The sequence below is a fragment of the Podarcis liolepis genome (assembly GCF_965112155.1).
Source record: "Podarcis liolepis genome assembly, chromosome: 10".
Lineage (NCBI taxonomy): Eukaryota > Metazoa > Chordata > Lepidosauria > Squamata > Lacertidae > Podarcis > Podarcis liolepis.
The window spans coordinates 23,718,561-23,744,705 of record NC_139562.1 but is presented as its reverse complement, the minus strand read 5'-3'; the positions used below and the strand labels follow the sequence as shown (position 1 = coordinate 23,744,705).

Sequence of the window (26,145 nt, the reverse complement as noted above, 5' to 3'; positions counted from 1 at the left end):
TGGAGGAAGAGATGTCCTCTCTGAATGAGCATAAGGTCTTTACACCAGTAGCAGCGCCCGAGGGGGCAAAGATTGTAGGCTGCAGGTGGGTGTACAAAAGACTTAGGCCCGGTTAGGACATATCTAGGGTTGGAAGTGTGCTGGGCCCAAGATGGCAGCTGCCTAATTAGTCAGCAGAACAAAGTTAAACAACTACTGACTACATACAGGATGCAGGATTGCAAAGGGGCAGCGGTGCCTATGGATCCAGGTTTCATAAAAACACTTCACATAGATGAGAGTCCTGAATTTGAACATCCTGATGTATATCACTCTGTAATTGGAAGTTTATTGTATCTAGCACAGTGGTCCAGACCTGATATTAGCTATGCAGTAGGCATATTAAGTAGATTGGTCTCAAAACCCACACTAAATGCCTGGAAAGGGGTAAAACAAGTTCTGAGGTATCTCAAGCAGACAATTGGCTATATGTTACAATTAAATTCTTCAGAGGATGAAATGTTGAGTTGCTACTGTGATAGTGACTGGGGAAATTTGCCAGATAGAAAATCTGTCACAGGACTAGTCATAATGGTCGGTGGAGCTTTAATCAGCTGGCGGTCACGCAAGCAAGACGTTGTAAGTGTGTCATCAACGGAATCGGAGTACGCCGCATTGAGTGAATTGTGCAACGAGGTGATTTATTTCAAGCATTTGATGGCAGATTTAAATGTAAATTGGGGAGAACCAGTACAAGTTTACATTGATAATCAAGCTTGTATAACCTTAAGTAAAACAGAGGGTTTCAGATCACGTTCCAAACATATCTCTGTAAAATACCAAAATGTACGTTGCTGTGTACAAGACAATGTAATCACCTGTACTTATGTATCAAGTGAAGAAAATGTAGCAGATGTGTTAACTAAACCATTGGCAAAGATAAAGAACAAGCGAATGTGCAAGGGTTTAGGTTTGCTGGAAAAATGATCTCCTACATAGGTGTATTTGGTGTTAATTGTTCAGCAGAATCTGTGAGGGGGTGTTCAGTTTCTGTTAATTGGTTCTCGTGGGAAACTTGCAGATTCTAGCTTCACACAATTAACTCAAGCTGGTGTCAATTTACTCTTGGCAGAAAGCCCAGGTCTGCTTGACCTAGAAACTACTCACTCTGATTGGTTAACGACCAGCACTCAACTCTGTTATCAAGGGATTGCTAGCTCAGTTTGGTGTGTGGTGTGTTAGGAGTTAGAAGTGCTGTGTATGGTTATGAGAGAGAGAGAGAGAAAGAAAGGATTTATTTTGCTTTGCTTTGTATGCAGAAACTCTGCTGGTTTTATTTTTTCCTTTTAATAAATCCTGTAAATAGTTATTCTGAGTCTAGCTGACTAGTCATTACTGCCGCAACTAGCTTCCTCGCTGTGCAGGAAAACTCTGCTACGTTTGGGCTAAAGCCAATAGGGCTATGCCTGACACTTCAAAGTTCCATGACTTATGCACCTTGTCTATATGCACATATGTGAGCACTAAAGCTCCATACGTTTGGTCCTTAGTATGAAAGGTTTTTAAGTATTTGTGGCCTCTTTTTGGGTGGGTCAGGATCTGCTAAACCTGTCTTTTATTAACATGGACGTGTGTTTGTTTTTTAGGTTTTCATCCATTGTGTTTATTGCAATTGGTCTTATTACTTCAATGAGATTTGTAAGTCGCTTTTACTTTAATGAGTAAAGTGAATAAATAGTAACAACTACAACAACATAGTGCACAGCCAGTCATTTCACAGGCTGCACCTGCTGAGGCATGTTTTGAGCTTTCGCAAGCCTATTTTAGGACAATTATATTTTTCTAGCATATCATTATCAAAAGAACTTGCACTGTAAACTAGTGGGAGGCAGGGCTATTTAGGAATGAACGGATACAACAGGCAGAGTACGGTGATGCAGCTAAGCAATTTTACTTCAAAATGTGGTATGCTAGTTCTGCATATCTCCTGTGGGGGACCCTCCTGCTATGTGGGGCCCTGGACTTCTGCCCCAAAGGCCTGACAGCGCCGCTAGTGGAGCGGAGCCTTGAGCAATAAGTAACAAGGATGCTATGATCCTTGGTTTTCAAGACCCATTTCAGTGGCTGGGATGTTTTAGTCCTGCCTCTTAAAACAAAGTCATGAGTTTTAGATTTTATTCTGTTTTAGTTTTATGCTGGTTTTAAAGAATGTGTTATTGTTATAGATTTTGGGGGGGACCCCCTAAACCCTATAAATTAATAAATTACTTAGCTGCGCGCGGCTAAGGCTCCCCCAAGAGCTGCGCTCCCTTTAAAAAGCGTGTGGAGTGTGTGTGCGGCTCTTTAAAGGGGGCGCTGAGCAGAGCCTCCTGCCAGCATTCGCACACACATTTCCCCTTACTTTTTAGGAGGGGAAAGGTGCATCTTATAGAGCGAAAAATACAGTAATAAGTTTAAGAAAATATAATAACAACAACAACAACAAATTAATAAATAAGTTCTATGAAACGGTGTATTTCTAAATGAAAAACATGTATTTTGTGGTTTTATATTTTTGATTTTATTCTGTGAACCGCCCTGAGGCCTCCAGGTATAGGGCAGAATAATAATAATAATAATAATAATAATAATAATAATAATAATAACGGAAAGTTTTCTATCCCACTCCTCTTATGGCCAGCAATAGTTAATGCCAGAGTTGGAAGCTGCTGCCAATGCATCCCTAAATATGTCCCCCTAAATTCCTACTGTCACTGCACCCCTAAGGATGTCGTCGTCCCTGTTAAGTCGTGGGTTGACATAGCAGCCGGCACAGCGATTTCTTCAGGTAGCTCTTTATTATGGCAAGCTGGAATAGAACTGAGAACAGCTCAGCCGGCCTGTATTTATAGGCAGCCGGCTGACAACATTGTAACCACAACAGCCCAGAGTTCCCGCCTAAAATAACTGCCGCGGACCTGAGTGAAAACTATCTACAGACCTGAGTGAAAACTATATACAGTATCCCCCTGTTGGCCCAGGGTGAAACTACACTACATAACACCCCTCCCCACCGAGATAAGGCGTTAGTTACAATCGTAATGGTTTCCTTATATACAGCACTACGCGTAATGGTTCAATTAAGCACAAAAGCATATCGGTTACATTTCCCTTGATACCTGTCCCACAACATAGTCCTTTAAATAAGTTGGGCGCTTGGAAACTCTGCCAGACCGCCGGGGACTGGTAGCCAAGTCCGGAGGGCCACACAGTTCTCGCTGAGGCTGTGGTGCGACCCTAGGTGGCGTTGGAACCAACTCCCCTGGATCCGCTGCTGTGGGTGGAGCCTCCGCAAGTGGAGTGGTCTGAGTCTGTTCTGAAACGGCTTGGTTCGGCTCCATGCTGGCAGTTTGCGAGGGAGGTGTAGGTGGGGCCTCGCCATCTGTACGTGTCTCTTCTGGAGCCGCAAGCACAGTTGGGGGCACCTCGGTAGTGTCCAAGTCCCCAACCCTGCGCCTAAGCTGGTCTATGTGCCGTCGCCACAAGCGTCCGTCTTCGAGTGCCACCTGGTACGAGCGAGGTCCAGTGACTCCCACTACTGTGGCTGGCACCCAAGGGATGTCCCCCACATAGTTCCGGGCAAAGACCTGGTTTCCTGGGACAAATGACCGTGGTGCGTTGGCACAGCCTGGGGGTTCAGCCACGGCAAAGTCTGGGTGTAGCCGGTCGAGCGGTGACCTGAGGCGGCGGCCCATAAGCAGTTCAGCAGGACTCCTCCCTGTGGCCGCATGAGGGGTGATGTGTTGCACGAACAAGTATTCGGCGACCCGCTCATGCCAGTCTCCCCGGTCCAGGCGCGCCAGTGCCTCTTTTGTCGAGCGCACCATTCTTTCCGCTTGCCCGTTGCTGGATGGATGAAAGGGTGCCGTTAGGGCATGGCGGATGCCCAGTCCCAAAAGATACCGCTCAAACGTGCCTGACGTGAACTGCGGTCCGTTGTCAGAGACAAGGACATCAGGACACCCATGCGTTGCAAACAGGCCTCGCAGCACCCGGATGACAGCTTCGGTAGTGGCGGAGGGCATCAGGGCGACCTCCAGCCATTTGGAATAGGCGTCCACCACTACCATAAAGGTCCGGCCGTGAAAGGGGCCAGCCAGATCGATGTGCACCCTCGACCAGGGTGTCTTTGGCGTCTCCCAGGTGTGTCCCTTAGCTGCCGGTGGTGCAGGCCTCGACTCCTGGCACGCTTGACAGGCGGACACCCAGGCAGTGATGGCATCGTCCATATTAGGCCACCAGACGTAACACCGAGCCAACGCCTTCATTTTGACAATTCCCGGGTGGCCAACGTGCAGAGCCTCCAGGACGCGCTGACGGAGTCCCTGGGGAATCACGACGCGGTCTCCCCACAGCAGACAGCCGCGATGAGCTGAGAGTTCATGTTGTCTGGTTGCGAAGGGCTGGAACTCCGATGCAAAGGGCCCTTGTGGCCACCCCCTCCACACCCAGTTGAGCACCCGGCTGATGGTGCGATCCTGGGCAGATGCGGAGGCCACAGTGGCAGCTGATACAGGCGCTGCCGGAAGATCCTCAATCAGAAGGAGCGATGAAGCTGGAGCCGGGTCTTCCACAAATGCTGGAAGAGGGCAACGGCTGAGGGCGTCGGCATGGCCCATCGATTTCCCCGGGCGATGGATGAGCCGGTAGTGGTAGGCAGCCAGGAAAACAGTCCATCGCAGCATGCGCGGTGAGAGGACCGGTGGAGTTGGACGATCACCGGCGAGGAGGCCCAGGAGTGGCTTGTGGTCAGTGATGAGGTCAAAAGTCCTGCCATAGAGGTATTCATGGAACCTCTTCACTCCAGCCACAAGCGCCAATGCCTCCTTGTCGAGCTGGCTGTAATTCCGTTCCGTCGGAGATAGTGTCCTGGAAAAGTAGGCGAGCGGTGCTTCTCTTCCATCTGGAAAACGGTGACTAAGGACAGCACCGATGCCAAAAGGTGAGGCGTCACAGGCAAGGACCAGCGGCCTGGATTCACTGTACTGTACCAGCACACTGTCTGAAGAAAGGAGAGCCTTGACCGCGTTGAAGGCCGCCGTCTCCCGATGACCCCAGGCCCAAGGCGTCTTAGTGCTAAGGAGTCGGTGAAGAGGCTCAGCCACTGTGGCTTTGTGGGGCAGGAACATGTTATAAAAGTTCAGCAGCCCCAGGAATGCCTGCAACTCCGTTTTGTTCTTTGGAGTGGGGGCCTGCTGGATAGCGCGGATCTTGGATGCGGTTGGATGAAGACCGGAGGCATCGATAAGATAGCCCAGGAACTCTACCTGTGGAACGGCGATCTGGCACTTCTCCCTCTTTACCTTGAGCCCGGCCTCCTGGAACCTGGTCAGCACGGCACGGAGGCGCTCGAACAGCTGCTGGTGTGAGTCTGCAGACACCAAGACGTCATCAAAATATGGTACCACGCCTGGAAGCCCTTGCAGGAGACGCTCCATAAGGCTTTGGAAGATGCCAGGAGCCACACTCACCCCGAACTGCAACCGGCGGCAACGGAATGCCCCCCGGTGGGTGACGATCGTCTGGGCTTCAGCAGTGGCATCATCGACTGGCAGTTGTTGATAGGCTTGGGCAAGGTCCAGCTTAGCGAAGACCTTACCCTCACCCAGGGAATGCAGCAGGTGTTGGACAACAGGAACCGGATAAGCGTGCTGCTGAAGTGCCTTGTTGATCGTGCACTTGTAGTCAGCGCAGATTCTCACCGACCCATCTGGCTTGACAGGCGTGACGATGGGGGTTTCCCACTTTGCGTGGTCAACCGGCTCCAAAACTCCTTGGGCGATCAGTTTGTCCAGTTGTTCGTCCACCTTAGCCTTGAGAGCAAAGGGAACCCGGCGTGGCTTTAGCTTGATGGGGGCGACTTGTGGATCAAGGCTAAAGGAGATGGGCGTACCTGTATATTGGCCCAAGGTGCCGTCAAAAACCTCGGCAAAGTCTTTGACCAGACCCTCAGTCTCTGCGTTAGAGATGCAGTTGATGCCGGTGACTTCCAGGCCGAGGGCATCAAACCAGTCTAGCCCTAGGAGGCTTGGCCGCTGACCTTCGACCACCACCAACCGGAGCAGGCCCGAAAAATCCTTGAAGGCGATCCGGAACCGGCCAACGCCTACCACGGGAATGTCGTTTCCCTGGTAGTCTCTCAGGTGTACGCGGTGAGAGTCGAGTTGCCTTTTGGACACTCTGGGTACCAGTCTTTTGATGGTGCTCCATGACACGATGGACAGGGCAGACCCGGTGTCGATCTCCATGTCACATGGAGCTCCTTCAATGAGCACCGTGACGTTCAGCTTGCGTCGCGTAGGCGAGTCGGTTTGGCCAATCGTGGTTCCAGACGGGCAGCGGCAGTTGGTGAGAGCGAAACAACTTTCCTTGGCAGACTGGAGTGAAGACTTGGACTTGCGAGTCGATGAAGGGGGGGTGTCAGACAGAGCCGATCGGCAGACCTTAGCGATGTGGCCCCTTCTGGAACACTTCCTACAGATGGCGTCTCTGAATCGACACTTGGCACGGGAATGGTTGCCTCCGCAGCCAGCACATTCCGGTTGGCCCTTGGACTTCTGTTGGAACTTCCTGCGCTCCCGCTTTGTCTGGTGCACGTCATCGTCTTCACTGGAGGATGCCTCCTCACTGCTGGCCTCTTCATGATGCACCGGAACTGGCTCCCTAGCAAGACGCGGGCTGCTGGACTTGCGGATCTCCTGGGCGGAGCGTTCAGCAGCTTCTGAGGCCACAGCCTCCTCAATGGCTTCCTGTAGCGTGAGGTCTGGCTTGGCTAGGAGACGCCGTTGCAGATGGATGTCCCGGACCCCGCAGACGATTCGATCCATCAGGGCATCGTCTAAGTCTCGGAACTCACAGTGCATTGCAGCCTGTCGCAGGGCGGTGGTGTAGTTGTTGATTGACTCCCCCTCTGCCTGGTTCCGGTGGTAGAACGCATGGCGGGCAGCAATCTTGGACGGCTTTGGTGCGTAGTGGTTGCGGAGCTTCTCTTGGATCGTGTCCCATGGTGTTGCCTGGACTGCTTCAGGCGCAACCAACGCTCGGGCCGTCTCAAACACCTCAGGCCCACAGAGGCTGAGGAATAGGCCCCGCTTCCGATCCTTTGATACTGCTGTCAGCTCGTTGGCTTGGAGGTAGCAGTCGAACCGAGCGAGGTAGGAGTCCCATGATTCAGAGGCTGGCGCAAACGGCGGTAGAGGCACAAGTGAAGCCATGATTCCGATGCCGGCGTGAAGGGCGATGGATGGAACACAGTGCTCTAGCCAGAACAGTCAGCTCTGAATTGGTTCTGCCCAGTGATTTCGCTCAGTGATTTCGCTCTGTGATTCAGCTCAGTGATTCAGCTCAGTTCAGAGGCTGGCCGCATCTGGCTGTGCTCTGATGTCCATCTATCCCATCCTCGTCGCCAGTGTTAAGTCGTGGGTTGACATAGCAGCCGGCACAGCGATTTCTTCAGGTAGCTCTTTATTATGGCAAGCTGGAATAGAACTGAGAACAGCTCAGCCGGCCTGTATTTATAGGCAGCCGGCTGACAACATTGTAACCACAACAGCCCAGAGTTCCCGCCTAAAATAACTGCCGCGGACCTGAGTGAAAACTATCTACAGACCTGAGTGAAAACTATATACAGTATCCCCCTGTTGGCCCAGGGTGAAACTACACTACATAACAGTCCCCCCCCAGTTCATTTATGGAAGCATGAGCTAAACATCAGATCGACAATTTTGTGACTGCTGCTTTAATTGTAAAAACAGCAGCTGCCCTCAATCTCTTTTAGAAAAAGTCCTGGCGTAAGAGCAGCAGGGATGTTCCAGCTCAGGAATGAGCTGTATTATCATAGCTTTGTGGTCAGCATTTATTCTGAAAAGCCAAATGCTTTATTCTCTCAGTTTCATCAGCATAGCATTAGGGGCAGCAAGGGGGTGCGGGGGAGGGAGAGGACATGATGGAGCGGTGGTTTCTTAATTCTTTGCACAGTATATTGTACACTTGCAACCAGAATTTCTAAATAAAAGCAGAGAAAGGGCTTGCTCAGAGTAATTTTCAAAGCTTTAGATTCACATTTATTAAAAGCCACATAGAAATACTTCTGCTTAATAGCCAGAGTGCGCTTGTCTCTCCCTCCATGTTCTCTGCCACACACAGTTACAATTTGTAGACTTTTGCTTGCATTTATACAAAGCAATTGGATGGGGTGTGATGTTCTCTAACGTTGTCAATTTGGGCCAAGCAAGTAATATTAAATGTGAGAGACTAGGCATGCCATTATGCAACTTATTTCTCATGTAGGCCCTTCTAAATTTAAACTATATTCTGGTCCCTCCCTCCAACTTTCCGCTTCATAGATGAAAGAACATCTCCATTGCACACAATGGAGTGAGATAGAGAAACCACAGAGAGAGCTCTCAGAAACAGAAGTGCTATTTCCAGGCAAATTCAGGGGATTTGGGTATGGATTGGACTGCCGTAGGGAGGGAGGTTGAGTTAGGTGACGGTGACAGCGATTCCGTGTCAATGTCAAGGCAGTTTTAGACATTGTTTATTGCTCAGGCAGGAGGGCAGTCAAAGGCTCAGAGTTACGGGCAGAGACGCTTTCTGCTGCTGACTCAACAAAAGGCTACAGCCCTTCAAACACACAACTCCTTCAGAGCAAAGAATGCGGCAAACTGACTCTGTGGCACACAGCACAGTTCCTGTCCCGACAAATTACCAGGGCAGCTGAATCAAAGTTAAATGGCAGGAACAGAACTATATTGCATCTTCGAGAAACAAGAGGGTGGAAACAAATGTAGGATTCACCCCACTCCCACTCGAAGCCAAGTCTGCCGAAAGTGAGGGCTCGGCCAAACTTCTGCTCATCTCGCTGCTTTCTCCTGAGGAAACCTGCTCTTTACCACTGAATAAAAAAAACCCATCAGTTGGGTTTCCCACAGATTGATGTTCGTTCCGATTCAGCAGTAAAGAGCACAAATTCTTGGGGAAAGCAGCATGGCCAACAGACCTGGGCTTAGAAAGCACAGAACAAACAGAAAATCTCTCAGCCTCGTGCTTTCTAAACTAGAAGCAAATGGAAGTACAGTGGTACCTCGGGTAACATACGCTTCAGGTTACATACGCTTCAGGTTACAGACTCCGCTAACACAGAAATAGCACCTCAGGTTAAGAACTTTGCTTCAGGGTGAGAACAGAAATCGTGCAGCGCGGCGGCAGCAGGAGGCCCCATTAGCTAAAGTGGTGCCTCAGGTTAAGAACAGTTTCAGGTTAAGAACGGACCTCCGGAATGAATTAAGTACGTGACCAGAGGTACCACTGTATGGATGAGGCCATGCAACCTGATGTCTACTACTGGCTGGGGAAAAGCAAGCGCTAATCAGAACCGGCATCAGGGGTTGGCATGGCTTAGCACCTGCCATGGGCCTCAGGGCTCGGTAGAGCCCCACCAGGGTCCTGATCCGTATCACACACATACCACCCCCCATAATGCTAATTGTATAAATGGTGTCTTGTCTAGCTTGGCCCTGAAGCAACCCAGTGCAGTTGTGGCTGAGGCACAAACGCTCACTGCTCATGAGCAATTGCTCTGACTTCTTAGCCATTGCATGGTACCAGCTGTGGAGCGTCTCCTGCCCTGGCCCAAATAGTGGTGGGTCAGTGCCAGAGCAGTCCTTACACAGTACTGCGAAGGAACGGCCTCATACTCTGAAAGGCAACCCAATGTAGAAGAAGAAGAAGAGGAGTTTGGATTTGATATCCCGCCTTTCACTCCCTTTAAGGAGTCTCAAAGCGGCTAACATTCTCCTTTCCCTTCCTCCCCCACAACAAACACTCTGTGAGGTGAGTGGGGCTGAGAGACTTCAGAGAAGTGTGACTGGCCCAAGGTCACCCAGCAGCTGCATGTGGAGGAGTGGAGACGCGAACCCGGTTCCCCAGATCACAAGACTACCGCTCTTAACCACAACACCACACTGGCTCTCCAGTACTTTTGGGAGGCTTTCTTGTTCTTTCTAGAAGAACAACAAACCTTAGCATTTGTAAGAAGAGCTACTTACCATTCTGTTAGTAAAGTTTCCGAAATCATCCTTCAAGATATGCTTGATCATCTCTGGCTCAGATACCACAATGTACATACGACGACCCATGTAATACCTGCACATGAAATGGAGAATTGTATTAATAATGAACAGAATTGTGCTTGGCTATCTGTTTAGAAAGGCCACCATTTCAGACAGGTCCACCCCCCTAACTGATAAGATGGGCTTTCAAAGGGATTCTTAATCTGCCTTACTCAACTGCAGGGCTCTCAGTCAGTAAATTATTCAAATATTGCTCTATTTCCTCAATAGTTGTCCTGTTTTCAATCATCCACAAAGGGCTCTCTTTTAGGAATATAGAAAGCTACTGGGCCAGACCACAGGTCCATCTATATCAGTATTTCCTACACTGACTGGCAGCAGCTCTCCAAGGTTTCAAGTAGGGTTTTTCTCCCTGTTCTACCTGGTGATGCCAGAGATGCTGGTTTTTAGAGTGAGGATCAAACTTATCCATTCTTAAGGAAATCAGCCTTGAATGCTCACTGGAAGGACATATCCTGAACCTGAGGCTCCAATACTTTGGCCACCTCATGAGAAGAGAAGACTCCCTGGAAAAGACCCTGATGTTGGGAAAGATTGAGGGCACCAGGAGAAGGGGACGACAGAGGACGAGATGGTTGGACAGTGTTCTCGAAGCTACTAGCATGAGTTTGACCAAACTGTGGGAGGCAGTGGAAGACAGGAATGCCTGGCGTGCTCTGGTCCATGGGGTCACGAAGAGTCGGATTGAACAGTATACCAACTCATGACGCAGACAAACACACAAAGGACTCTACTAAATAAACAAGACTTCAACATAGTACAACACTCCCTCCCAAATTCTAGCAAGATTAAAATTAGGGCTACATGAGGAAATGCGGCAATAATTTGCACCCAATACACTCTCACACTGCAGTCAGTGGGTGGAAATATTAATCTGCCACAGATGCTCCCTTAGCAGCATTTCAGAGGGATGAAATTAACTTTAACGGACAACATAAAATGAAACTCTTTATGAAAACCTGAATCACATTATGTTTATTTGGATCAAAATGTATTGGAACTAGCAAATTGGTTGCACATTTCCACTCATCGCCCGTAATAGATCTTTCTGAGGACGGTGACAGCCTACAATGAAGTTAAAAGCTATTCTGTTGTACTTGAGTCATAGGATCTTCCGGTGTCATCATGATGAATTCAGTTATTTAACAGGAAGGTGTTGAGTTTGTGGGAGGGAGGGGGGGGATAAGGATAAAAACAGAAAACCCACTGAAGCACAAATGAATTAAAAATATACAGGTAAAACCAGTGAAATTGCTTTTATGCAAGGTTTGATCTTCATTTGAGGAAAGATGTATTGGGGGAATCAAAAAACATAAGGTAGCAAGCACTCTCTTTCACCTCCAATGATGACTGCTTCTCCAATTTCTCTGTTATGTGTATTTACATTTTCCCTTCCCTTAACAGAAAATTAAAAAGCAGCTGAGATGCAGAAAGCGTTTGGGGAGAAAATCCAGACAGAGTCATCATGACCTTGATTTTTTTGGAGAGTGTTTTTTGGTGATCCCCCCTCCCCTCTGCATCTCCCCCCACCCCACCCCAAATATGTTTCAGAAGGTTTGGGGATGCTCTTGCAGATTTAGCAGGAGGACAAGGGGAGCGGAGCCTCAGAAGAGAGGGGGGCTTGTTGAGAAATGCTTCCCTCCCCTTACTGTCAACTAAGCCATACCACTGGATCCAACTCCAGATGTTCATATATACTTTTTCTGTAATTTCGAATAAGTATCATTCCAAACCAGTTTGTTGTAAAGTAATATTCAATTTATTTATTTACGTATTAGTAATTCCCAAAAAAAGTGGGATTCCCCCCCAAAGAACACAACACACTTCTGCTGCAATTAAGAAGTTTTATTTATTCATATCCTGCTCTTCAAGGGGCTCATATATACTGATTCTTTCTCCCCCTGCCCCCCCCCATATTACTGCCTTTAGGAAACACACCATGTTTCTGTAGAATTGGAAGATATGGATTTGAGTGTGAATTAATGACTGTACAAAAAGCAAGTAATTCTGGATCAATGACTTAATACATAATCACAGTGAAAAAGCTCTTAGGGGAATAAGGACAGAATGTTTCTTAATGATGTTGGGCTGGAAGAAGACTATGGTTGACTTTAATTCATAATAATAGTAATAATTAGGGGGGTGAGGTGGGCCCCCACCAGGCGCGCAGGCAAGGGCGGGGGCACAAAATCGGCTAAAAATATGTCCATAAATAGGTCTGTAAATAAAAATATTGATTATTGCCTCATAAGAAAAGGTTATAAATAGAGGGTGAATTGAATGGGGCGGGGGGAAGGGAAGATGCAGAAAGAAGAGCTAATTTGTCAGTGGCTAGGGGGCGCAATATGAACAGTTCTGCCAGGGGCGCAAGTTCACCTAGCTATGGCTATGATTGTGAAAGGCCTTGATAAAATCTTATTTAAGAATGCAAAAATAAATAAATAAATAAAAAGGACACACAGCCTGTTTCACGGCTGAGGAAATATTTAGGGAACCTCCATCACTTTCTCTCTCTCTCTTCCTAACTATAAAAGCATAGAAAGAGCCTGCTGTATCAGTCTAGTGACCCCATCTATTTCAGCACCCAGTGATCTCACATTGTCATTCCACATAGAGAACCAGCCAATCGGCCAACAATGTGTGAAACATAGGAGGAAATGGCTGGGTTTGGACACCTGGAACTCTTGGTGGTAGAAGATGCAAGGCCATTGAGATCTGCACTGCTGTGGCTGAGATCTATGAAAGACCATTCAGTTAACACACACACACACACACACACACACACACACACACACACACACGTCAAATTAAACAGTGATGCAAGGAGGATGCCGAAATTGTTCTAATTTAGGGCAATAGCCCCAAACTGTTGTGATATATAAAAGCAACAGTGTTATACAGAGCTTTAAGCCTAAAAAGCCAGAGGGGCCTTTGAGCTCACCAGTTCTTTCTCTTCGGCTCTAGAGGGAGCCAAAGAGATTTTGTTCCCACAAACCAGATTGCTGGGATAGCTTTCTTGTGGGTAAAGCTGTTCGAGGGCTTCAAATAGATGCAGCTTTATCATACAAACTCCCAACTGTCCCTGTTTACCAGGGCGAGTACCAAACAGGTGCTCTGAGCCACCCCCACCCCCAATATCCTTATACCTGTCCCTCCCTGGGTGACCACTATGCATACTTTTGCCATGTCGTGATCATTCTCAAATTTAGTGCAGCTTGCTCCAGCTGTCGTTCCTCAAGGCCGAAGTTCCTTCCTCAGGGTCGTCTTGAAGCTAAAACCTCCACATAAGGAGGGATTATACCTTATGTTCAATGCTAGCACGTGTGAACGAACACACTAATGCCAGGCCCAGCCTGCCAGGCCTCACTCAGATGAACAGTTAAATAACCTATTATAAGGCAATTGTGTTTTTCCTAATATATCTTTAAACAAAAGTTTAAGCAGCCTCCGATGCTTTAAAACTGGTGGCAGGTAGCCAGTGGCAGACTTCATGAGTACAGCAGCCTAGGCCAACCTGTAGTTTTTGGACTACAACTCCCATCAGCTCCAGCTCTGGCTAGGGTTGGCAAGAATTGTGGTCTAACTACATCTGGAAAGCACCAAGCTCAAAAAACCTGTTGTACATCATACAAAAGACACAGAAGATCTTTAGAAATGTGTGTGATGTGAGGGTGGGGGATGGGGGGGAGGTTTGGTATGAGAATTAGGGCGTTGAAGTGTATGTCCCTGCTATCATCTGTGAAATATTAAAGGGAATGTTATTATTGCAAAAAATGTGTATGTTTTAATGTTTTCAATAATGTTTCAAAGGTAACCCAGAGGCTTCAGGCAACGTATTACACCGGATCGCCGGATAAGTAAGGAAATCTCATTTTAATAAAATTTCATTAAGATTTTCCATTTAGTCCTTTTTTCTAGAAAATCAGTTGCTGTTTTCATGCAGCAGTGATATTTGCTACAGTTCAGCCTTTCCCAGTTTGTGCTCAACTCAAAAGCTCTTTTCCCAAACCTTTGCTTTTAGGGGGCTTCGGTGGGCTGGAGCTGGGGGTGGACATCTCAGGCGTCAGAACTGAATGTGCCGCCTCTGCTAGGGTTCCTGCCATTTTCTCTCTCCCCTTATTGCAAGCAAGCTGATGGAGAGACTGTCCTCTCCATTGACTTGCATCTACATAGGTGTGCAGATGCATGGTATGAAGGTGAGTTTTAAAGAAATGGACTCTTCAAGCACCATCTGCTTCCCATACTGTGTGATAAAGAAATATGTTACAGTACACATTAAGACCCTCCCACTTTTTATTACACTTCACAGTTGCATGTAGCATGCAGTGGTATTATAAACAAGGGAGATAACAGTGCTGTGTTCCATGGAATTGCATACAATTGTGACTCACAAATGAAAAGGGCTTCAGCGCAGATTGCACCACAGTGTAAGTGCAGCACACCCACCAAATCTAGCCCAACACCAATCGTGTTGATGCAAATAGTTATATATGTTAAATTACATGTCTGCTAATCAGTTGTCATTCTCCAGTAAATTTATCTAGTAAGACTTCAAGGGCCAAAAACGCTGTCCACCTCCTCTGTGATGTATTGTGCTTTTACAAAATACATACAGTTTAAATAAGCATTCATCCAACTAGTTATCATTCATCATTTTCCAATGCAAACCATTATTTCCTTGCATAGACTACTCTGTGCTACAAATTATAAATTTCTTTTTCTGTGTTGCTCCACAGTTGCACAATCCAGTGTATTTGATTATGCTAATAATAATCATAGTAACAATTAGCGTTTGTATATAGGGTGTTTAAAACGCTATATGCAAATTGTTTTAGCAAGTGAGGGGCAGACATTGTAACGCAATGCACTGCCAAAGGCCACTTATTGGGAATGTGGTAAAAATATGAATTGGGTGCTTCCTTATCCACAGGTCAGCCTCTTCATTGCACTACTACACAAAGTCTCCTTTGCATATTGTGTAATGTTTTGGATATTTTTCCTGCCTCTGGTGCGCGTAAAGGGCATTGACCATTTTGCAAGCAATCACTTTTTAAACAACCATCTCCCTTTTGCATTAGATTGTGACTCACCTGTGCTAGGTCCAAAACTTGCAAGCAATGGCCTTTCTAACATCTCCTGTCATTCATCAACACACCATTAGAGGCCAAAGCTTGAGACAATGTACATTAACACAGTAGGATGGTCTCCATTCAGATTTTGCTTCGCTTCACAGGACAAGTACTACATAAAGGGCTGTTTTTGTTCAATATGGCATCTGTGTGGGAAAACACCTGTGCCCCATTCACTCTGTTTACAGCCGGTCCATCAACTTGCAGAAGGCTTTGATCTGCCTATCTGTTATCAGCTCTGTGCCCAATTCAAACACATTGCTTGGAACATAATGGAAAGAAAAACGGGGAGGGGGATGCAGAGGGGGGTTGAAAACAAGGCTTTTCTTTATTTCTTTAGTAGATGCCTGGTAAAGCCAAGCAGAGATCATCTGAAAATCCAAATGCAATGGAAAATGATATTATCTTTTATCTGGCTAAGAGAGAAGGAAACTACACTGAGAAAAGCAAGGGTGGGTGTCTATTAAAAGACTGTGGGATATAAACATGCTGAAGGAAAATGCTACTTTCTTAAGTGTCATTCATTTCTAAAGAATACAGAGGAACAACCTAAGCCATTCTGTTCCCTATTTTTAGATACGTTCATTGACAGCAGGTAGGTAAAAAACACAGAGAAAGTAAAGCACAAATGTTTACTCATTTAAAAATAGACACCAGGCCTTCACCACTTGCTTAATTATTTCAGGGGTCAGCAAAATGACCTGCTGCAAATAAAACCCAGGTCCACTTGCAATGCATAATGTTGACTCTTTGGCACAAAAGTAGCATGTGACGCACAGCCCAGATGCACTTTTTACAAAAACAGCGGTTCCGAACCTGAGGTGTTTGTGTGCATCTTTAAAAGAACAGCACAGTTGCATGCTTATTTTTAGGTCAGTATTTGCATTCTCCAGTAGGTTTCCAAGATTATTACATAGACAAAGACTCCGTTTCAGAATTCAGAAGGTGGGGTTGGGGGCAGAAAGGTTTTCTTAGCAAAGGATAAAGGGCCGTTCTTGGATACATTCAAAATTAGACTGAAAAGAGGAAGTGTATTTTAAAGGCACTCACTATTATTTTTAGTAACTCTTAATAAATATAGCAACATTAAGCAACAAAAGCTGATCGTTTCCTTTTTTTAAAGTGAAGTGCACTGTATCTTTGGTATGTCTATCTAACACCTAGTGTCATCCAATTGTTCGTAATGATAGTTAACTCAGTGTAAAATACATGTGGGTTGCTCTAGCTCGCCTGGTTTATCACATTTCTGTGTTTGCATCTAAAACAGGGATGAAGAGGGATCCAGTCTTTACATAAAGTAAGAATTTGGGGGGTAAGGAGTGCAAGCCATCCCCTACCCCCTCCTTGCCTGACTCTACGGCTTTAAGCAATCTTCTCCCAGCCCATCTTGCTTCCAGTATGAGAGCCAGATTTTGGGAGGGGGGACTGCTTAAAGGAACAGAGTGCAGTAGGACATGGCAGAGAAGGCGGCACTCCTCATTTTCCATACACCCTTTGCACATAAAAAATAGACCTCCTCAACCCTACTTTATATACAAAAGGGTCAACACATTAACAGCTGCCCTGTCACGTCTAGTTTGGTCTTTGGTGTGTAGAAACACTAAGCTGGCCAGAAAATATAGGTGCTTGTCACCTTGTCAACAAGATGGCATCCTAGCACCTGTGTGCTACAGTGATAGGGACAACTGGGGCGCCATGTTTTAATCACGCCTTGCATCATACTCCTTGGAATGGGAAACTCTACATAAACCTTCCAGCATTTCCTCTGGGACTCATTTCGAGGTTTGCTAGATCAATCTGTTATCTTTTATTTGGATGATGTCATCATACTTTCTGGCATTTCAGGGACCAATGAGCTCCACGTCTGTCAGATCTATTAGGAAAAACAACAACCGAAGAAAGCTCTGCCATGTAATAGCATGTTAAAGTATGAATTTCCATGCAAGGCCATTGTATGCTTGGGGGGTTTGCCTGTCCAGAGAAGCCAACCTGGGCCAGATGCAAAGGAGAACAGAGTTCCTGCCACTTCTATACAGCTGTCAAGGATGCAGGAACCCTGTCCTCTTTCGCACCAGGAACATTTACTTTTTAAAGAGGTTTTAGTACCTCCTCCAGCCCTTCCCTCTCTTTTGTTCTGTTAGCGGCTGCTGCAATCCTGAATGCATTTGCTATCTCGGGAGCCAGAGCTTAGCATTTGAAGAATATTAAAAGAGCCAGATTGCAAATCGAGAAACGGCAAATGGCATGCAGCTGACTATTTAGGACATACATACCCTTGCCCCTCATTTTGTAATGGGAAAAAAACAACGGCATTCTCATAAAAGCCTTTTTTTCTGCAGTATGATGCCCATGCAGCTTGATACTATGCATGCTTAAGTCCCACTAAGATAAAGAGGGCTTTCTCCAAAGTAAGAATGCATAAAACTGAATGTATGGTTCTTTAGGACCAGATGACCTCCCCAGGTTTAACCATGTCGGCTTAATAGCGTTCATATGTTAGATTTGGACATATTATATAGAAACAGTAACGACCGGGGAAAATCTGGGAAAATAATAATCCAATTTATCCAGTCCTCTCTCCTGTTCTTTTCCTTCCTGGTAATGAAACCAGACAAGGCTGCAACAACAGTTTTACATGAGATTACACACAGGCAGCTATTCTTTCAACTCCCCGCTGTAAATGTAACACTCAAGTGTTCCATACACTATATGCATCAGCAAACTTTTCACTACATCATTTCCTCCATAAACTCTAGCCTTGAAAGTGCTGTCTACTCTACTGTAAAAAATGAAAAAAAGAAAAAGATAGTCTCTATGCCATTCCACATCCCCATACTGTACAAAAAACATTCTTAGCGTGAGCTGCATAAAAAGCATTGAGAAAAGAGAAGTTTAAGGAGTTTAAGTACAGGGCATTGCTAAAGCAAATAAATGCTACATTTACAGTTTCTCCAAAAACAGTTTTCCCAAAAGAGTCTTAAAAAAATAAAAATCCCTGCTTCTCTTAAGGGTCAGCAAGCGACCGCCTGGCGTATGAGAGCTGCTAATTCAAGGACGCTGACGCACAGAGGCCTTTAATTGTTACTCTTCTGTAAGCTTCATGCAGAAATGTAACTGACTTTCCACTCTTTGGTGGGTTAAGTGTTGTTGTTTTTTATGTGTATATCCCATATGTTCCAAGTAGCTGTGTGGGCAGGAAAGCAAAATTGCACCGAAACGTGCCATTTTAACAATGTGTTTGGGTTTGTAAAATCACTTTTAAAATTTGCACTAGAATGCTTTTTTTTTTAATGCTATTGCGTAAATATTTAAATATTTTTATTTTATGTAAGCCACACTGGGCTGTAAGTTTTACACTTGGTCATTTCCGCTCATACACCTGCAACACAAGTGTCTCCGGTGCTTTTTTCCAAAAAGTAAAATGAAATAAAGGTTTAGGGGTTCTCTCATTTTCCTATTCATATTGAAATACTGCCCCTCAATGAGGCCAAACTAAGATTCACAAAATGTTTAGGGATATGCGTACCCCTGCATACACCCCCCCAAAAGCACTGACCCTACTTCATGTTCCATGCTTTTAGAAGCAGAAGAGGATGAGCAAAAGAGGGAGGCCTGTCTGGCCTTTGGGAAGGCAGTGAAAAAAACTCAGGAAAATCTTTTGAACCCTGGGGCTGCTTTTATTTTATTTTAAAATACATAATTCTTTTATAATGATGCTGCTTTCAATTTGTCTTTCTACTAATTTTATATGTGCCCTCCTTGGTTGCACTTTTTTATTCTGTTGTATTTTCTCCGTGTTGTTATTGTTGTTTATCCACAAGCCACTTGGGGGTCCTTTATGTTATATATTTTTATTTCATAAAATTTATATACTGCTTGACTGTAAAAACCCTCAAAGTGGTTAAATAACCCCAAAGCGGTTTCACAAACCCAGCATGCATGCTGAAGAAGGCTATTATTGTTATTTTATTTATTTAACAATAATAGGGGCAATATTAATAGAGGTTGTTAAATTAAATTACAAAATAATAAACATAGTTTCCCTCAATGTGCATACTGGGTTGTTGAGCCAAGAGTTATAAACCAAGAAGTATACAAGTAGTGAATTAATAATAGTAAATTGTATATTACTTGTAAAACATATGCTGTACATGCCAAAAAAAACCAGTTTCAATCCCTCACATCTCCAGTTAAGGTCTCAGGTGGTGCAAAAATACACATCTCTGACTGGCAACCTGGAAAGGCACTGCCAGTCAGAGTAGCCAATATGAGGTACATTGGACACAAAGTCCAACAGGACTTTCCTGTGTTCCTATTACTCAAACACCTCCACACATAAAATCTATGCAGATGTGAAAAGCCCCTACTCTTCCACCCGTTTTCACATTCAAGTTTCTATACGTGACGTGGGAGTTTTTTGAGAAACCGGGACTTTCCCTCCACAATATGGGGAGTACCAAAACCACGTATGTATTGGCCAATATTCCATAACACCCCAGTTTGATTTTGTGAATTGTTTCTGGGGGACTGTCAAAGAGCTAACCTCTACAACACAGCTGAAAAACGTTTATTGGGATAAGACTATGAAATGCGCCTCTATCAGTGACAGGTTCAGAGGATGTGGGGCCTTAGGATCCCAAGGTTATATATATATATTGGCTTCTTTTCAGCCTAACAAGTTGACATGATTACATGTGAGCATTTGTCATATATGGCTGGTGATGATTAGCTGAAGCAGTATTTCATTTCATTAATACACCATGAAAGCTGTTAATAGGATTGTGCTTCTTTACTACTCCATTTGGACAGGAATGTGATCCTAATAAGATACGAGGTCAGCTCCCCTGCTTGGGAGAGAATGAAACTGTCTGTAGTACTTTATCTTGGCAAACACTGGCAAGCAGAGGGTTTCCAAATGCTTTTCCCACCAAGCTGCTATTGTATTTGCCCACATTTTATTACCCATGCTTCGGCTGTGACATTTTCACTCAGTTGAACCGGAGTTTGTTTTGTCTGCATTTTTTAAAACATAGTGTATGCCTGACTGACCTCTCTGTGATGTCGTGGCTGACATTCCTTGAGTGGTTCAGCCCATTACTATTATCAGCTTCTCGGTGGAACTGGGAATACAGAGCCATGTTTTTTCAAGCTGCTATAAAGCTGCACTCCCCTTTTACAATTTCCAGAGGGGCAGCCGTGTCTATTGCAGCAAACATGGCAAAGAGCCCTGTGGCACCTTAAAGACTAACCCATTTATTATGGTGTAAGTTCTCCTAGGATACAGTCCACTTCATCTGATGCACCTCCTTTTACAGTTACAAAATCTTCTCTGTGAATTCTCTACTCTTAGAAAAACGTAACTTGGGTCAACTATATAACAGTACCTTACATTTCTGCATGGATGAAATTTCTTTGAAACAATGAGTTTCCCCCCTGAGGATTTGATAATGATGGGGCTAAACAGAGCAAGGCATTCATTGTCTCAGTTAGGGATGTAGAACCTCAAAACAAACAGTATTTATAAAATGAAACCTCCCCTCTATTACTGATAGAATTCAAATTATGGGTTTAAAATGACAAAATATTAAATCTTCCCAAATATGAGGGTGCTTTAATATTATGTAGGTTCAGTGATTTACTTTCTGAACTGTTCCAAGGAAAATTTTAGGGTACCCCTTCTGAAATATGCATGTGTCCTTGCGGAATTGGAGAAGCCGAGTCTACCACACGTCTTGATATTCTGTCGTATGCAGAGACAGAATACAAAAGTCAAAATTTTGTGACTTAAGGAAATGCTTGAATGAGTATATTTGTCATTAACAGGCAGTGTTTTGGGGAGGAGGAAGAGGATCCCGGTGAGGGGTGCAGCTGGGAGTGGGTCACATGGGAGCAAGCTGGAGATGGGGAAGGAGAGGTTGTTGTAGACAATACTCACAGGGTGACAGAGGAGGATGGCGGGGCAGGGGCTAGTGCACAGGAAGCCAAGCAGTGGGACCCCTCACCAGAGAGGACTCCGTCCCATGAACACGGAAGGTCCTAAGGCATAGGGAACAGTGGGCAGAGCACTCCCCAAAGCAGAGGCAGGTCAGGGCCTGCAGCCTGGTTCACTAGCTGGCCAGGTGGGGAAGGAGGCATGTGACTCCTCAGCTGGGGCAAGCTGAGAGCAGGTGAGGGTCACCTGCCTCATCAAACCCAGATGCTGCAATCAGCAGTCACAGTTATAAGGTAGCAGCAGAGCTGAGGCACTATGTCTGCTCAGTTGCCCATGTTGAGGGACCTCACCTGGGATTCTCCTTGGGTTTTGAGATTGGCTGCTGAACTACTATTTTGGTTTACTTGGACCACATGGGTTGGCTTCTGGACTTGGAAGTTCATCTTGGCACCCTGTCTGCCAGGTCAGGACCATATTGGACATTTTATTTCTGCAGAAGGAAACACTGTTCACACATTTTGTGTAAGGGTGCACACAGTCTACAGTACACATGTACAATGATCAATGAATATAATCAAGATAGAGGGGGGGGTTCAGCCGGAACTCACCAAACCTCTCAAGTGGGCACCATTGCCATTATAAGAAAACAAGGGAGGCGATCATGGTGAGTTCTGGCACATCTTTTTCTAGAAAAGTAACACTGAATATGAACATTCTCAGCTTCCAGTTTTTGTGCTTCCACTCCACATGAGGACAACTACTTCTCCTGTCACATCTCCCCCCTCACCCCTTACACAGCTTCTTCAGCTGGGCTCATAGCTGTCCATTAGGTTGCCAGCTAACATTTGTCTGCATGGCCTTTTATTTAATCTCTTACCCAATTGGCAGATTTTTGTTTTGTTTTGCTGATGCAGGCAGAACTTTAAAGAGAGTTGTGTTCTCCCTCAATATCTCCAGCCCTAGTGCAAAAAAAAGACATGCAAAATAGATTACACTGACCCTGCTGGTGTCCAACACTCCCCTAGGGCATATGCTCACTCACTTTGACACAGTCTCTCTCATGCTTAGCCTGTTTACACATAATTCTAAATTATACAAACTCTCACTGTTTTCTGGAAGAAAACACTATTATATATCTGATCCCAAGACAAATGAAGAAAGGCCAGAGATGGGAGCGATCAAGAGACCACTGTTCTATGAATTTTCAGTTTGTTTCCATTCGCTCTCATAAAGTGATTATTTGTTTCTCTTACGTTGGTTGAACATTTTGTTGCTCCTGCTTCAAACAATGTCAGCCCTTGTTATTGGAGTGCTAACCAGCCTGAACTGGTCAAATTGTGCTGAGTTGAGGGGCAGATACTGGGATCTCAAAAGCCAGCCAGCTCCAGAATCTGTCCTATGGCACCCCAAACCCTCTGGACCATCCTGGTTCCATCTTGGCCTGTCCCTGCCCTCACAGCCCACAATCCAAGGAGGCCGGGGTGGGTGGAGGTTGAAAATCAAAAGTTGTTAGCCCTATTTTGGTGGAACGGGTAGGCTCCTGTCCTGGTCAAATACAGTGTGACATTGTCCCTCTCATTCCATCAGCTATTATTATTATTATTATTATTATTAGGCTGAATTAGCATTCTATGGTTTTTTAAGTGTGTTTGTGGGAGGGGGTTATTGGTTAGTTTTTGTTTTATTGTGCATTTTGAGTATTGGGTGCTGGTTATCACAAGTGGGGAATAACTGTTGGACCCAAACCTTGGGATCTGCTCTAGGTTAAGCATTGGAATCCCCGCAGTTTCTCACTGCTTGGAGATTGGGGTGTGTGCAACAATGCTGCTATATCAAGAAAGAAACCCAAGGGCGATGAATAAGCAGAAGAATAGAGGGACGGAAGAATCGCATTGCTGGCTCAAACCCAAGACCTTTAGGATTCTGCTTCCAACAGCAACTTGCCAGACATCCCTGAGAGTTCATAGGCAGGGCATAAAGGTGAACAACCCCCTGTTTGTCCCTGGCATCTGGTATTCAGAGTATGCTGCCTCTGTACAGAGAGATTCCATAAAGCTAATACAGATATATATATTTAAAAACCCTCTCTAAAGCTACATTATTAAGGTCATCTGCAGGGTGACAGAAAGTAGAAGATGAAGGGATTACGGCTCAGTCTTCTGGGAACCTGCACACAAGTCTCTGCCTGAAACTCATTTAGTAGTTCCAAGACTAAGAGACCTGTGGCACTGTACAGGATAGGTCTGAGATCTGCAAAGAACTGCAAGATTTCTTGGCCAACATTGACATGATGTAGGAGAGACCCAATTAGCTTTTTTTTTGTTTTGTTTAAAAACAATTTATACTTATAACAGTTGCAGAGAGGAGGACACTTTGCACTGGCAATGGGGCAGAGGGAGTTAATTCTTTCCCTCATTCCCCCAAAGTCAATCTTTGCCTTTGTCTCACACACATTTAACTTTGCAGCTTTAATAGCTACGGGAGAGAGAGAAATACAGGTTAAACAGGTATCTTATTTCCCCCCAACAGTTGAGTGAGGGGGGCAATTTCCATCTGGAGGGGGCATTCAGCTGCTCTGAAGGATAACTAAATAAAAGACAGCTGATCACATTAAGCTTGGTCCTAGGTTCTACAAGCAAAAGAGTGATTTGACCATCTTGTTTCCTGAATAATAACATAGCAACCCAATTTTTAATCTGGTGGATTTTCAAAAGTAGACAGAAATATAGCATAAGGCCTGCTTTTTGAAGAGCAGGTGCAGGAACTATCTGTTAAAAGGTTTACTGATTTTCTTTGTTTTTAATAATGATAGTTCTATATATATATTTAATAAAGATAGTTTTATGTATATATTTACTTTCAAGTGTGGATTCTAACATTGTTTATTATCTTCAATTTTATTGTACAGATTTTTCAGTCAAGCAGTTTTGAAGTCTTGGGGATTTGAGGAAGGGAGAAGGTCCCGGGTTCAAAACCCAACATCTCCCAGGTAGGGCTGGGAGTATCCCTTACCTGAAACACTTGAGAGTCGCTGCCAGTCAGTGTAGACAACACTGAGCTAGATGGACCAGTGTCTGACTCAGAAAAAAGCATCTTCCTATGTTCCCAGAGGCATGTGCTGGACCCAGACCATTTAGGGCTATACATTACCACTGCTTTCATGTTTCACATCCCAACTCTCTGCATGTGTCCATTGCCTTTTCTGTATCATTGGGCTTCAATTTACTTGTAGCCAAGTGAAGTGCAAGCACATTAATGGATGCTACTGCGCTAAAGCTAAAGCTCAGACCTACCAAACACACAAAGGACAGTGCTCATAGCATCAAGCTATAATTACACAAACCTAAAAGGTGATTTAATCCTCCCTCTCCCAGCAAAGAGAGAGGAAAAGGTGAAGGGATATTTCTTCGTTTAGCTAATACAATGCAGCTGCACAAAATTGATTCTGGGACCAGAAAGATTTGGGCAGAGGGGGGAGTGAAATCGAAAACCTCTATATGAGCAGGAAAACAACCCTATAAAGTAGTAATGAAGATATTTATTGACATACATAAAAAAATGGAATGTTATTTCTAAAACGTCAGTTGAACTTATTGTATTCAGCTCAGCGCAATGTGGATATTACAATGAAGAGATGCTTTCTAAAAATAATAATAAACCCCCAATCCACAACAGATGTTAAAGGAGCCATTTCCCCCCATAGCAAGAAAACATTAACATGAAGAACAGCCCCTGTTGCCTTGTGAGATGCAATTAGTTGTGGGCGATCTCCTTTTGGAGATAACATGCACTGTTCGTTTCAGTTCGAAGGCTGAGTGATCCTCTTTTCAAAAGGTCAAGCAGCTGATTATTTGGAGGGGGGATTCTTAGATCCTACTCTCTTAACTTTAATTTCCCACATGGCAGGGAGTTGTTACGAGGTTTTTGTATCAGTTTCAATACAAAATTTCCGAAGCAGTGTACAATATAAAAAAAGGCCCCATAACAATCAAATCATGAGAGATCATAAGTATCCTAAAATAATTAAGAACGAAAAATGCAATAAAAAAAGCAAAGGCCCTCAACACCATGAACATAGCAGCAAAGACACGCATATAAGCAAGCAAAAGGGAGGTCTTAACCTGCTCAGAAAAGGATAGCAGAGTGGGAACTCTAGAAACCTTTGGCAGGAGGGTGTTCAGAATGCCAGGTTTACACCTGAAAAGGCCCTGTGTCTCCTGGGAGCTACCTGGGCCTCTATCCAAAATGGCGCCAAGTCACTTGCACAAGGATTTCTGCCTGTGCATTAGAATTTTCTCTTCTCCTCCTGCCATGCCCCCCCATAAATTTATTTGCATGCATTTCTGTCTATTTTCAAGATATTGTATTTCTTGAATTTGATTGGCATTTACCTTTTGTATCCCTTTTTAAAAATTCTGCTTCTTTTACTTATATGTATGCTACAGATCACAGTTTTGACGTGTCCCAAACCACTGAAGTTGTCATTAATCTTAAAAAAAAAAAACCAGGAGCCTCTCTGTAGTAAAAAAATTATTAATAATAATATCCAGGGGTCTAATTTCCAATAAAGATTTAAATTTGTGTACTCCCCATTGTATTCTGGTGATAAGAGGCACTGTCCAATATATTAAGAAGACCATTCTCTAAGTTGTTAACCTGATTAATCAGAGCTTCTATGATTAATAAATCCAATATGACATAATTTTTATTCCTTGCTGAAATATGTGTACAGCTTCTTAGTTCTGGATTGGCTATGCATCAAGCATCAAAATAAATGTGTTCATGTAATACGTTGTAGAAGGATGTTTTAAAAGAGGGCGGCGTGCGTGGGGTGTGCGGAAGGTGAGACGTTCTGTTTTTATCAAAATAATAAATAAGTACAAGATTTAAGTCACCATCTATCATCACTTTCGCCTTACTGAAATGAGCGCAG

At 44.8% G+C, this 26,145-nt stretch overlaps 1 protein-coding gene across 5 annotated transcripts in view; it reads right to left on the bottom strand.

Annotated features, from left to right (window-relative positions):
• The window catches only part of TBXAS1 (thromboxane A synthase 1), a 223,863-nt gene that overhangs the window by 123,879 nt on the left and 73,839 nt on the right, over positions 1-26,145 (bottom strand). For all 5 annotated transcript variants that reach the window (XM_083462031.1, XM_083462035.1, XM_083462034.1 and 2 more), the window contains exon 5: positions 10,068-10,164. In XM_083462031.1, the coding sequence (XP_083318157.1) occupies positions 10,068-10,164 (97 nt within the window). The remainder of the gene's footprint in view (positions 1-10,067; positions 10,165-26,145) is intronic.